General features: G+C 41.3%; 1 protein-coding gene across 1 annotated transcript in view; it reads right to left on the bottom strand.

Annotated features, from left to right (window-relative positions):
• Positions 1 to 787: 787 nt before the first annotated feature.
• Positions 788 to 14,477, bottom strand: part of PRKCQ (protein kinase C theta) — a 58,538-nt gene continuing 44,848 nt past the window's right edge. Inside the window, exons 14-19 of the mRNA XM_084497690.1 lie at positions 13,656 to 13,747; positions 11,263 to 11,325; positions 7,651 to 7,789; positions 4,224 to 4,412; positions 3,624 to 3,752; positions 788 to 2,792 (exon numbers count right to left, since the gene is read on the bottom strand). Of these exons, the coding sequence (XP_084353816.1) occupies positions 2,637 to 2,792; positions 3,624 to 3,752; positions 4,224 to 4,412; positions 7,651 to 7,789; positions 11,263 to 11,325; positions 13,656 to 13,747 (768 nt within the window). The 3' untranslated portion in view covers positions 788 to 2,636. The remainder of the gene's footprint in view (positions 2,793 to 3,623; positions 3,753 to 4,223; positions 4,413 to 7,650; positions 7,790 to 11,262; positions 11,326 to 13,655; positions 13,748 to 14,477) is intronic.

Raw genomic sequence — 14,477 nt, 5'->3', positions numbered from 1 at the left:
TTTGATGGACAGGACCACAGCCGGAGTGCAGAGAGCCCTGTCTGTGGTCAGAGAGGTGTTAAACACTGATGAACTTTAGTTATGCAAGCATGAGAGGTGATTCAGCACCTTACCTCCCTCGGCTGTGTTCTTAGGCTGTCCCTGCACTGGTGTCAAGCATGAACCACCACGCTGTTACAAGAGAACACCCAAAACAGGCATTTAGAGAGGGATGCTGCTCAACTAGTTTCAAATACATCGACATGCAACCTCTGGTTGTGCCATCCGGGCTCCGTAGCATGTGGACAGTCATGTTCTCCCAACAGATGCCTGATACATCCTCATTTAGCTGTTGAAGGAAGGTGGCCTAATTGCCCTCTAACACTGCCCATCTCTTCACATCTGGTTCTGCAGCCCCAGTTACCAGCTGTCTCCTCTGCTGATAGTGAAAAGGGACATTTTATTCTCTTCTTGGGCACCTTCCCACAGCACCAGATCCTGGCTTTAGATTTTGACCTGTAATTGATGGAAAGTACAAGCTCCACACACTTGTAGATACAAACACGGTCACATCCAGGGGCGGTTTTGTCCTAGAGTGTATTTTGTGGCATCAGTGGAAAATGCAGGTAGCATCTGGGTTTTTAATTGCTCCTGCAGCCACAGAGTAGTTACAGTTGTCAAAATGCTTGATGCTCCCGTGTATTTATGGGTTGAAATTCCACTGGGGAACATCTCCCAGAAAGCACAGAGCCTTTTAACAGCTTTTCCAAGCATCTTTGGTTTTCGTCCCCATTTAATCACTTCTACATTTTCCAATTGTACACAACATTTTATTAAACTGTACAAACTGCACTGGTGTTTTAGAAATCCATGTTTACCATTCAAATTAAACATGATGACTGGCTGCACAAACCGTGTGCACAGAACCCCATTATACTCTATACAGCACAAGCAAGGATTTTACAAAAGTCACCAGCATGAGTCCTTTTTTAAGGCAATTTGCTTTTCTCATTGATTTTAGGCACTTCTGCTGTTGGTCCTGCAGGATTCTGCAGCTGCTGCCAGAGATATCCCACAGTGGCTGCACAGCCTGTAAAGCTGTGTTTGTCCTGTTGGAGGGTCCATGTTAAGTGCCCATTCCAGTGGATCCAGAAGGGCACCTCCAAAAATAATCCAAATTTGGGATGACTCACCTTCTAGAACATCTCTTCTTAATGGGCTGGAGGAGTTCTTGCAATGAAGCTCCAAATTTACATGCTTCAGTTACAGCCTAACACAAGCTGGGATGACTGCTTAATTCCTTAGCATTTATTACATATATATTACAGATTCCTCATTTGGGGCTTTGATTTAACTTTGACCCAGTATTTACCTAATGTCTCCATAGAAAGCAGTAATTGGGAGGTTCTGAGTTTCTCCAACCTCTGAAAACTGTGCATCTTTATTTAAAAGGATTCTGTCATGAACGGATCACGGATGAGATTATTTTTAACCCAACAACGTATCCACAGACTGCAAAGAGGTAGAATATGCAGCAAAATATCACAGGGGGAGGGAGAGGGCCACCCTCTCCTGGTGTGCTGTCCTGCAGTGTGCCCATCACATCTGCAATGCCCATCATGTCTTCAAGGCATCAGGGCACCATTTAGAGCAATAGGAAGCACTTCAACCTTTACAAGGACTGGTTATTAGCATTCCAGTAAAATATGCCAATGCTGTGACTGAAAGGCCAATATTATGATGCTTAAAGAATGGTTTGAGGAAAACTTTACCACATTTCTGATGCAGATTTAGAATAAAACTCCAGAAAGACCAGTGCAGATTTTGCTCTGAATCTGGTGAATTTGAGGACAGTTAAAGCTTTAGAAAAGGGGTTTTCAAGGCTTGCTTTTGTACTACAATTCCCATCTTTTCTGCACAAGTATTAAGATAAAACCTCTGTGTTTCTGTATGGATCTTGACACTTGCTATTGTTGTGATCTTCCTTCATGGTTGAGCCTTAGTTTCATGGCCTCTGACTGAGACATATGAATGCTGGAATGTGCACCTACAAATTTTCTTAGTCTCAGTGGACTTTATGGCACAGCATTAAATCCCAATACATGTGAGGGTAAGTTTTAAAGTGTGAGGGGAGTTAATTTTCTTCTTCTAACTTCAACACAGGCACAATTCTGCGCATGTACAAATGGAGGTTGCGAAGACACCCAACATGAAGTCTTTCCAGATGCCCTCAGGCCCTGAGCCCAGCACTCATCCTTCAGAAGGAGGTGGGCCTAAGTGAGAATTGCAGAAATGGGCACTGACAACACTAGAAGAACAAATATGTTTGCTTTTTCTTATAGAGAAACCCATTGGCTGTAGGTACAAGTAAAGAGGAAGAGGTTTTGGCACCTCTTTGTTTTCAGATGTTCTCGACTTAAAGAACATTGGGAAAAGAGAGAATAGAGACCAAAAGATACCATGAAGAGACTTCATTATTAGTGAAGCATGGCTGGCATCTGCTACAGACTGGAACAAGCTGAAAGCCTCCAGGCTTGGTATGAATTTTCACTGACGTGTTTTTCTGTCACATTCTTGGTTAAAATAACCACACACAGTCTTCAGCTGACAAAGTGTTACTCAAACCATTACAGAGAATTTCTTCAGTAAGACAAATCTCAGGAAAATATTTTCTCCATTTTAGGGTTCACAAAAGAGAAGTTGCGGAACATATTTTGGTCCATGCTGTTAATCAGTGCTCTGTCTGCACACGATAGTCTAGGCTTTTCATTTAGAAATTCCTTGTCGAAGTTGCTACAGTCACTTGGAGATTTCTTCAAGAAAAGGAAAAAGAAAACAGTGTCAAATCACTAATATTCAGGTCTTCATTATAATAGTATGAGCCTTATAAGGCTGTTTCTTATGGGCTCAGCTCAACTAGCTGGGAGAAAACTTGGTTCAGCCAAGGAAACCACAAAGTGTTTGCTCTCTTAGTCTTTTTCCGCAATAGTTGTCTACTGTAGCCCAAATGGTGCACAGTAAGTTGTTAAGCTGCAGTGAACTGCTGTATGTCTGAACTCTTAATATCCAGCAACCAATGCTAATGACTTGCTTATTATCATCCTGTTGAAGTAGTAATGGGAATACATTTTATGCAGGAGGCACTGAGGCTGAGATCCATTAATTCTGCCTTGCAGGGATGTTACAACATTGTAAAACGGCAGACTGGTCACATCAGGTAAAGAATGCTTGTGAAGGACTGCAAAATGGAATTGTACTTGTCAAGTTAAATTTTATTATTGTTATTAATAGGACTGATTCCATCCTGACTTAGCTGACCATCTGCATCTGCTGGATAGGCAGAACAACTCTAGAACAACTCCCTGAAAATTTGAAGGCATTTTGAAAGCTTTAACTTGGTGCCTTAAACTGCTAGTTATGAGGTCAACATGTAACCACCTTTAAGATACTAGGGATTTGAGGTGTGTGACATTAAAGACCCATGTCTGAAGAGCTTGGATCCTTAAATTGGCTTAAAGTATTACTGTGGGTTCTGGCTTTGGTTCATTGCAAACACATATTGGAGGGTATAAATATTTGGGAAGGGAATGATTCAGTAAAGAATGGCATGAGATGGGTTGAAATGAATGAAGATACATCCTTACCACTCTTGGTTTGAAAGGAGGTTCAATCCTTCTTTCTTCTAATGCCTCCCAGTTTATTTCCCGGAAAAAGGCATGCTGGCGGATGTTCCCTTTTGATCCCAATCTCCTCTCAGGTTCTCTGACAAAAAGCTAAAATGTTGAAAAAAAGAGAAATACTTTACTCTTTATCAATAACAGTGTATTGACTGGAACAGTCCTACCAGATAGGATCTCAAACTCAAACAATGTTGGTGAGAGTGTGAAGACTCTTCTACCTTACAAAATTTCTGATTGGGATTCTTAGACTAACATGCCAAAAACAATGGCCAAGATCTGGCTGTATTTTATCTTCTCAAGAGAGAGAGTACAGATTTGATGTAGTGATAATAACAACATACGTGTCTGAGTGTGCAACCATACAACTACATAGCTGAAATCTCTGTATTGCATTTGAAAGCTTTTGTCTGGATGGGCTTTGAGGTCCCCAAACAAGAAAGAGAAAGTGACTCTCACTGCCCCTATCATACTAAAGCTGTTTCTCTGAAAAACAGATGGAGATACACAAGCTAAAGATGACATTTCTGTCAAAAAACCTTTTATTTGACGTATGGTAATTCTTACCTTCACCAAAATGTCCTTTGCATCCTTGTCAAGCCAGCGAGGGTAGAATGGGTTATCCATACGGATAGACTGGAAAAGCTCCTCCTCATCTTGGCCATGGAAAGGAGATTGGCCAATAAGCATCTCATACAGAAGGACACCAAAGGACCACCAGTCAACGGAGGTGTTGTACTTCTGCCCCAGCAATATCTGCCCAAAGAGAGGAGTGAAAAAGACAGACACAAAATGTCTGTCATCAGTATTTCATCTTCAGAATGGTGGTCAGGCCCTGACCCTTCAAAAGCTGCTTTGTACTGAATGTGATAGCAGAGGTGTTCTCCCCTACCTGATCCCTGAGCCAGAGTATCTGCCAGTAAAGGTCTGCCAAGAGGTTTCAATTTCAGCAAAAGGAATTTCAAACAGCTTACCATGCAATAGTCAGTTTGGTGAAGAATAAACTATGTGCTAAGCAGGGAGATGGAACTTTAGGTAGCTTTTATTTAGGCCAAAGGGATGGGAAAAGAAGACAGAAATCAAATGTTAGAACTGAGTTACAAGTAGAGCAAGGAGAGTTTGCCTTCAGTCAGTCCATTGAGTTGTGTTTTTCTGTGACAGTTATAAAATGAAGGTTATATCCAGTGTACGGTGACCAGGACAGGTCGGTTGGGGTAATGACCTCCCCAAAGAACAGATCTGTCATTTTCTTCCCCTGCAAACTTGGCCAGATACCACCAAACTTTCAGACTTCTCTCTGGAAGAGCTAAATTCATCTAATCTCTCTTTAGATACGTAAAGGTATTACGTATTACGTACCTAAATACGTATTTAGGTACGCAGATAAGAAAATTATGCAAATTTTAGACATCCAGCTAAATATCTACCTGCTGTAAAATGTAACCCTCTGTTCATCTCCTTCAGTTATTAAGGAATCTGGACAAGTTGCTCATATATAGATAATTTCTTTGCAGATGTCTAAAGATACATGTGAAGACTATGATGTCTAGGATCCTTATTGCAGTTTTAGAGCTTGAATAGAGCTTGAAATAACCCTAAAATAGGTTATTTTAAGCCACGATCTTTGCTTTTGCACCCACAGCCCGGTCGCATCACCATCCTCTATACTATGATTACAGTGTAGGTATCAGTAGCAAGCCATGAGCATGGCATAACACCAGTGAAAGCAATTATCTAAACTAGTGTATATTAAATTGCTGATAAAAATTGTGATTTAGAGAATCTTTACCCCTGGCTCTGAGGTATTGTAGGCTTGTCTGAGTTATTTTAAAGTGATTTCGTACCTTGTCTTCGTTGCTTCTAAATGCTTTAGGGCAGAGTTTGCCACTTGGGTCTGGATTCATCTTATTTCCTAAAAGTTAGTTGTCTTATTATTAAGCTAGTTATCCAGAGTCTTTCTACAGTCAACGGAGGAAAAATGGTGATTTATCTGACTTACATATCTAAGGTAGGAAGGGATGACCTGGCTTCTGGCAAAGCTAACCCTCCTACCGTGCTATAAAGTGCCATTTGATGCTTCTTTTTTAGATGAATTTTCTCACCTAATGTGAAAAGTATCCCCCTCTGATGTACCTGTGGCATCTAGCAAAGCAGGACCTTAATATCAGAAGGTCCAAGCTGATGTAGAGTGTTCATGGTTAACACATCTGTCTCCAAAATTCAAAAAGAGAAAAAATGCCGAAAAAATAAAGCAGAACAAACAAACAAACAAACAAAAACCCTATTTGAACAGAAGAGGCAATATAAACAATATGTTTCATCCAGAGTGAAAAAAGGGAAGCAGCAAGTCTCCCTAATACATTTCTTCTGGGCTGCTAATAAACAAAATCATCTAAGCCTTTCCTCCTGAAAAGACACATTTCTTTTATAAGGCCTTACTTTTCAAAGTTTAAAGTGTCTGGAAAACTAAATTAAATGATTTATGTTAGTCAAGGAAAAAAAATTATTAGTTTTGTGTTCTCTAAAAAAAATGAACTCTAGAAATTTAATTTAACTCTTTTTTTTTTTTTTTTTTTTTTGTCAAACATTTTTGAGATAAAAAAATTCTTGCCTGGTGACCCCAAATCCCTGTATTTGCACAGCTGTAGCCAAGGTGCTGTGCCTGCAACAAATTACAGTGCTAGCAGCCACATTGAAATACTGACAAGAAGTCCATGGCTTCAACCTCTGGCAGGAGAGGTGATCCATAAACTCTAGCAGTTCTTTCAATTTGGAGGTAAAATGTTTTATATGCACTCGTTGAATCTCTAAAATAAATGATAGCACAGAAATAAAACCTTTGAGCTATTTTCAACTCGCTCTCACCTATAAAGTAAAATCACAGATAATGGATTATCACTCAGCTCTCTTTTAGGATCAGAAAAAATAAAGTTTTTTTTTTTTTTTTAATTTAATAAAAGCATTTTGAAATGGAATAAAAGACAATTGCAACTTGATGGCAGAGCACACATACACCTGTTCTCAGGCAATACAAATCCAATTACTGAAGAGACCTGCCCCCGTGTCAGCAGTGGTGTAACTTAGATCAGAATTGAGGCCTTTGGTGCACACTAAATGATCAATGAATTATAGAGAAGGGGAAAAAAACAAGAGCTTTAAAAGCCATTTGGAAAGTCCTGATATCCATCATGAAATCATGAAATGGGAGCTTGAAAGGCAAATAAATGGATTTCAGAGTGATGTCGAACATGATGCATGGATGACTCTTAGTTTTCCTCCAGGATGAATAATGTCTTCTTTGGCCTCAGTTTGCCATCTAATTAGTCAAAGTCTCTCCACAGTGAGAGCTGTCATTACTTGAACTCAACAGGTTAAGGGAGTTTGTTCTTTTCTGAATGGATCTAGACCAAAAAATCTACATTTGCTAGAAAAAGAAAATAAGAACAAACTTCTGTGTGGGAAACCTGAAAAAATAAGGGGAAGGGCAGGGGATCCTGTGGGAAAACTGAAGTCTGGTGTCTGTGACCATCCAGCTTTATTACAGGGACACATGAAGGCCAGCTTCAGCTTTTCTCCACCAAGTGTATCAGCTGGGGAAGAAGAAGAGCACCTGTTGATATGTCTGCAATGCACAGACCTTGTAGACTGTCTCCAAGCAAACCCCAGCCTCAGAGGGCAGTACTTCAAATGTAGCACAAATATCCTGAGTCAAGAGGGCAGAGCAGGCCCTTAACTCGAGCTGTGAGCTCTGCCTTGCACTCATTAACTCAAGCATGGCCTGACCCTGACACAGCCACATCACCTCAAGTTTTAGGGTCTCCTTCACCTGGAGGCAGCTTGTGGAGTCAAACTAAAATAAGGTTTCTAGCCTGAAACCATTCACAAGCAGGTTATTGCTTTTCGCATGCCCCACCACCACTGACCAACAACCACGTCTGAAGATGAGTTCTCTGTCCCACAACAGCTTGCTGACCTCCCTGGATCCAGCACCTACCTCCGGAGCGATATAGTCAGGAGTCCCACAGAAAGTACTTGTCTTAGCATCTCCAAACATGTTCTCCTTACACATCCCAAAGTCAGCAATTTTGATGTGCCCCTCATTGTCCAAGAGGACGTTGTCTAGCTTCAAGTCTCTGTGGAAGAAGAGAAAGAAATCCCTTCTTTTAAAGTGTTACAGAGCCATGCAAGTGATTTTAGCAGAATACACTCATTAATTCACTAATTGCCTACATGATCCGATTACAAAAGAAGGCTGAGGGCTAGAGGATGAGCTGCTATCTCTAGAAGTTCAAAATTCCTCTTCCTCCTGTATGAGCACTGACTCATTTGCTTTATCTAACTTTACCCAAGATATTTGCATCTCTCCTTGGAGGATGCAGAATAGTGAAGCTAAAAATGCTTTATCCAGGTTGATGCTTCTCCTCTAACACTGCCCGGAGAAGGGGAGCAAGAAGGGACTGGCTAGTTCTCACTCCCCCCTTTCCTGGGAGCTTCAATACTGCCTCTGAAGTTGCTGCCAGCTTTTCCTCCCAGTGCAGGCTGTACAAATGTTGGAAGAGGTAAGGACCTGCGAGCCTTGCATGGTAAGAACAACCCTGGACATCAGCAGAACATCCAGCAACTTTTCACTTGCGGGCTGTACTGCCTGAACCCCAGGGATTTACAAGCCCTTCACACATAGCTGCCAGGCTTCTGTCAGAGGCTTTATGCTCTGAGAGCTGCAGTGGGACGAAAAGATCCCAGAAAGGGAGAAAAAAATAATAAGTGAATATAAAAAGAAAGAAATAAAAGCAAGTGAGCTGATGAATCTTGGTCATTTACAGAGAACAAAAGGGTCTCTCCATGTGGGAATAACTTCTGAAAGGATAGAAAATAATGTAAAGAAATAAAGAAAAAGGCATAAAGAAAGGAAGGCTGGCATAGCTTCTGTGTTAGACTTTTGCATCTTGCCTAAACATTTTGATTTTCATTGTAACAATGATTCAGGGAGATGTCTGGATCAGTGATGCTCCACCTCACCTGGGATGTAGGTAGAATTTGCATACCTGGTCTTGGAGCACCCATGTTCTTGCACTGCCTGAACTCTCAGTCACTGCTCTCTCTCAAGGCTCCCTGAGCACCCAGATAAAACAACTGGATTTGTGCACAGCTGAGGTAACAACTGGTCTTTTCTAACATCTGCTGATTCACATTTTCCACATCTCAGGCAAGAGTCCTTACTATGAGGCTGCTATATAGCCACACTCCTGGTGACAACAGTTTTACACATACATATATATATAAATGTATTTTTTTTTTTTTCTCAGAAATGGCCTTGACCATTTGACTCTCTCAGAGAAGATCACTTCTAATACTTGATTTTCCTCAGTCACCTACAATTGTGGGAAAGGTGTCTCTTCATCCTCCCTCTGCAAAGCTCCTTTGTAGTGTCTACAAAACTTGTCATGGGGCAATAGTTCGTTGCTGCTAGAATACAGCCAAATAAAAAGTAGGAGTCATCAATCAAAAAGAAATATAGAGACAACCAAGACATTTGCTTTCCAAGTGGCAGACACTCATGTTGTCACAATTTCCAGCTGGAATGACTTATTCTAGTTACACCATTGAGATCAATCTCTGGCTGCCAGCACTGCTTTTATTCATCTGGTAGTTTGAAGCAAAACAAAAAACCCATCACCTACAGTTCGCTTTCATTATTTTGATGAGTCTCAAATTCATTGGCTCCAGGGATTGGATTTTCTGCCAAAAATGCCTCGGCTCATTCATTAAAATTTAAGCCAACATTTCCAGACATGGGTGCATGAGACAGAACAGCTGGATTCGTTATTCTTACTACATCACAAGTGATGTAGTTTCAGAAATGATTTCTATTCACTTTTCTAAATGCTTAGTTAGCTCTGACTGAGATACTGATGGCTGTGAGTTCTCAAGTGACCTTGTGGTTATTGCTTTCAGGAAAAAAAAAAAAAAAAAAAAAAGGAAAAAGGAAAAAGGAGTAGGACTGGTCAGATATTTCCTATCAAAGCCTGATGTCCAGAGCAAAGTCACACTGACTCCTAGGAATAAGCTATTTCTTTGTACCAACATGTCTAGCTATCCCATTTTGCCCCCACTTCCCTGCACAGTCTATGGCTCCAGACTCTCACAATCTCTTGTTTCATGGGAAAATGGGCCTCCAAACCTGGCACACTACTGGTGTAGCAGTTTCAAATAAAAATGTGAGTTACAAGCAAAAAGCCAGCTTTAACAGTGCTATCACGAATTCAAAACATCCTGTAGATATTTTTAATCAACTTTTTTAAGAAGTCTAAGTAAGAACAGCAGACTCGGCTAAGTGGTTTGGGCACTTCACAAAATGCTGAGACCCCAGAGACCATCCTGGCTTAATGTTATTGATATTGATCTCATGTTTATGCAGTCACCCTCACTGGTCAATAAACAGCTCTCACATGAGCACTAATAATGAATAATGAGAGTTTATATGAATCAAAGCTTGAGTTTAATGGGAGAGTGAATTGTAAACAAGCCATTCACTTTTAGCATTTTTCTAATGTTCGTGCTATGTGACAAACATTGAAATAAGCTCATTTTGGTTTCAGCAAACATTGCTTTAGTGAACTTTCTCATGTGCTTGTGACAAGATATTTAATTCCCTCTTCCACAAAATGCTGCAGTGTAGTAACTAATGGTTGCCAAGAAGATGAGTTAGATGAGTGTACCCCAGAAATTCAGTTTCTCTCGGAAAACAGACCATTTCCTGATATCTGCAGCCCCTCCTGCTTTCATCTTGTCCCTTGGCCTTTCATGCAGGTCTTAACCACAACTTTTGTGTATTAGATCAAAACATTCATGTATAACTTCCAAGCTCTTAAGGAGGTAAAGAAGAAAATGGAATGCACAATTTTACAGTAGAAGACTTTTCCTCTGTAGGATTAAGCAGGCTGATGCATCATGGAGTAAGTTCCTCCCAGTTTTGGAAATCTGGGAGAAGATTCTTCTGCCTGAGTGCGGCTGCCTTTAGTACCTGACCTAGTATCCATCTGCTCTCTACAGAGCCCACTGATAGAAAGTCCACTTCTCATGGACACTCTAATACAGGTTGGATGAACTAGTACCTAAAAACCATGATTTTTCTCTGTTTACTTTACTTACTACAAGAAAGGCTTGGGTGATTAGCTCAGAGTCATGATGATAAGATGGATCCCATGGGGCTGTGCAGATAACCCCAAAATTAAGGTATTGCTGTCTCCCTATTGCTGTTACCTGAGCTGACCTTTTCACCACTGTTCCAGGGTAAGCTACACAGCAGAAATACCACATTTCTCATGGTTAGCTTAACCTTGTATATCTTCATCCATGGAAAGATTAAACTGTGTGCTTATTCTGAGTGCTCTGTGAAAGACTTGGTGTAAATGCATCAAAGAGTTTGCTTTAATGTTAACTGAAATAGGACTGAATTCCTCAGAAGGGCTCAAAGCTGCCTTTTTCTGAGCCATCTCTTCAAAAGAAAACAGCAGGCCATCTTCAAAAGTGAATCTGCATAGAAGTGTGATGCCAGTAAGTGTAAGAAAGGTTTAACATATCGGACAATGAGGAGTAAAATTACCTGTATATTATGCCCTTTGAATGGAGGAACTGCAGCCCACATATGATTTCAGCAGCATAGAACCTGAGTGACAGAAAGAACAAGTTAGGACGGTTGCTTTCCAACAGCTGCTTTCAACTAGACCCCCAAAAGATGGAAACTTTGCCTTCACAGGAGCCAAAATTTCATTAAGTCCCCAGTAAGTTTGGAGTGTCTCCAGAAGGCTTAGAGTAACTGGAGTTTACAAGTAACCGATGGACAATGTGGAATTCCCAAAAGCACTCCACGTAGCCAGTACTCAAACCAGTACTGAAACCACTCTGGAAAATGGCAGGGATTTGAAGCCTACTAGTTTTTGGGGCTTTGGAGACAACAAAACATGGCTAGCTGTCATTTTCTGGTATCTAACAGTTTCTGAGGACATGTCCTTAAGTGCCTGAGGATGCCTCCAGGTCATAAGTGAAGCAAAAAAACCCATTACCCAGCTCCAACTCTGTACCCTGCCTTGCCTCAAGATATGGTTCCTGTAGCAAGGAAGGAAGAGTGGGTGGTTTCTGCCTCTCCCTTATTTACATATTTCATGTAAATCAGTGATTTACAACAATGTACCAGACTGCATCAGACTTATAGTCAATGCTTCAGAACTCAAAAAGGCAGGTGGAAACAGCTGTGTTCAGTGGCTGCTGCACAAAGAGTTGAGTGGTGCCAGCACAGGGACAGGCAGGAGGACATCTGGGCTTGGGGACAACAAGCTCCTCAGCTGGTCACACAGATCTCTTCACTGCCCAGATTAATGACTTGCTTTTGAAATTTTATTCAAGATGTGGATAAGCTAGCAAATCAGTGGCCTTTCTGTGGAGTCTTTTGGAGTTTTAGAACTTTGTTCTTAACACATTTCTGCCTAAAGGACAAAAACACGTCCTGCTGCAGAGGCAGCATAAAGCTGAAGCATCACTGCACAATGAAAGCACTCTGCCCAGAAGGGAATGTAACCACAGGTCATATCCCCCAGGTATTTGTATCCTTTGCTTCACCAGTCTTCAGTGCATTGGCCTGAGGGCTTAATTCTGAACATTCACATGCTTTTGGAAAAGAAAACACCCAGCAAATTAAACACTGATTTAAATGATTTTTTTTTTTTTTTTAATTATCAAATAAGAATTAATTCTTATAGTGGTTTCAGTGTTGACTTTTCAAATACCTTTTGTTCGCAGAAGGATTAAAAACACCTTTCATGTATTTGAATTCTTCTATTTACTTTCAACAGAGCTAAATACATTTTTAATTCTCTTTTGGTGTATTAATTTTTGATTTGAATTTACCTTTGCAGTTTTGATAAGCCTTGATCTTTTTTTTTTTTTTTTTTTTGACTCAAACCTTAAAAGGAAAAACGAACGTATTCTATTACTTCTAACAAACAAGAGCTTTGCCTCTGATCACTGGACTGTGAACCTCATTTGAAGTGGTGTTGTAAAGAACAAGAGGTTGAGATGGCTGAAAATGCACCTGTGGGATTTCTTTGATGGTGGCAAAGCCAGGGTGGAGGTTAGGTGCACAATGTCATTTCTGGGGCCTCCGGTGCTGGGCTGAGCAAGAATTCAATGAGCGCAATTGTAAAGCAACCCCAGGGCTGCTGTAATTCAAAGCAGGCACCTGTAGGTTGCTTTAGCATGAACCTCATCCATGGGCCATCTAAATAAGATCTTAGGCATGCTCAGGGCTGTTTATAGACACTCTAGGCACTTTCAGAGGTAAGATTTCAGGTGAAGAGCCCCCCTGTGAAAGGCACTGATCCAGCAAGCAAAGCAGCCTAAGGCACAGCTTCCATTCAGCCCAGCTCTTGACTGTAAGCAAGTGTCTGGGGGAATATTCTGAGGTTAGCACAAGCTATGGGAGCCAATTCACATGCTGGAAGGAGGCCCCTTCTTTGTAAGCTAAAGGATGAGACTGCAGCCAAATGTAATGCTGACGAGGGTGTAGCAGCATCTGTAATGCTTCCAGACAGAAATAGCTTCCCTGGTTGACCAAGAATGCAAAGCGAGTTCACATTTGACTGCAATGAACTGTGTGGATATGCTCTAAAAAGCCTTCTGTGGGAGGGGAAAGCTGACAGGGAGAGGAAGTGACTTGCTCCAAGTCAGCCAGTGAGTTGGGGTGATGACCTGTGCGTCTGTTTTGTTCGTTTTGGAGAGTGCTGGGTTTGGAAGTGGTTCTGTTTCCATGCTAAAATCCAGTTGAGAGTGCTTTGAAGATGGGGGTAAGGCACAGAGAGGTCAAGGGATGTTCTCAAGGTTACCCTCACAGGACAGTGGTAGAGCAGGGAATAAAACTAAGAGCCCCGGTGTCCCCAGCTGCCATCTTTGCTTCTACCGTGTGTGAGAGCTGCAAGCCAAAAGGTAATCATAACATCTTACGTGGCTCTGGGAAGGTCGAACTTATGACAATTCTGGATATGGAACATGAGGTCTCCTCCATTGAGATACTCCATCACAAAGAAGAGATTTTCCTAGAGAATAAGACAAGATGAACATTAGGGGTGGGGAAGGGGGAAATAAAGTTGAAAAAGAACACCCAGAAATCACTCAAAAAGAGGAAGGAAAAGATTACAGCCAGGGTTTTGGAGAGAAAGCAGTTTCTTCTACAAATTCCTCATTTTTGTTCTTTGTTCTCCAAGCCTATACTCACCCTCTGTGCTTTAATTTGTATAATTAGCATTAGCAAACATTGTGAATCCACTTAATAACTAGCTGGTGCCATTGCTTTTTACCAGCAGAGCTCAACGGTCCCTAAAAGGGGACGAGTGACTCTACAGTGCTTGTTTAATGGAAGGACAGAGGGACAGGTTTACTGGGGGACTAGGCAGAAGCAAATCCCAGCAAATCCTCTGGTCCCAGCCCTGATCATCATCCATTCAGTGGAGTGAACTCAGACTGGTATAACCTGCATTCCCATACATCTTTTATGGGCGAACATGGGTTTGCCCCTTTTCAAGTTACCAGAGACACTGGCCAAATGCAGCAACCTGTTCTGTTTGATTTTAAGCCTGGTAGCTGCTCTATTAATAAGGCAGGATTTTACGTGCCAATGGGAATACTCATTAATTACTCATTCTTCTGCATTCTTGTTGGGTGCTTGCATGCCAAAGAAGACTGAGAAAATATCCAGTCCTTGTTCCCAATCACGTGCAACCATCAGCTATTCTACCAGGACAGCAGAAAACTCTCTTTCTGGTACAT

The sequence above is a fragment of the Aythya ferina genome, assembly GCF_964211825.1.
Source record: "Aythya ferina genome assembly, chromosome: 1".
Taxonomy (NCBI): domain Eukaryota; kingdom Metazoa; phylum Chordata; class Aves; order Anseriformes; family Anatidae; genus Aythya; species Aythya ferina.
This window is presented reverse-complemented; position numbering and strand designations above follow the sequence as displayed.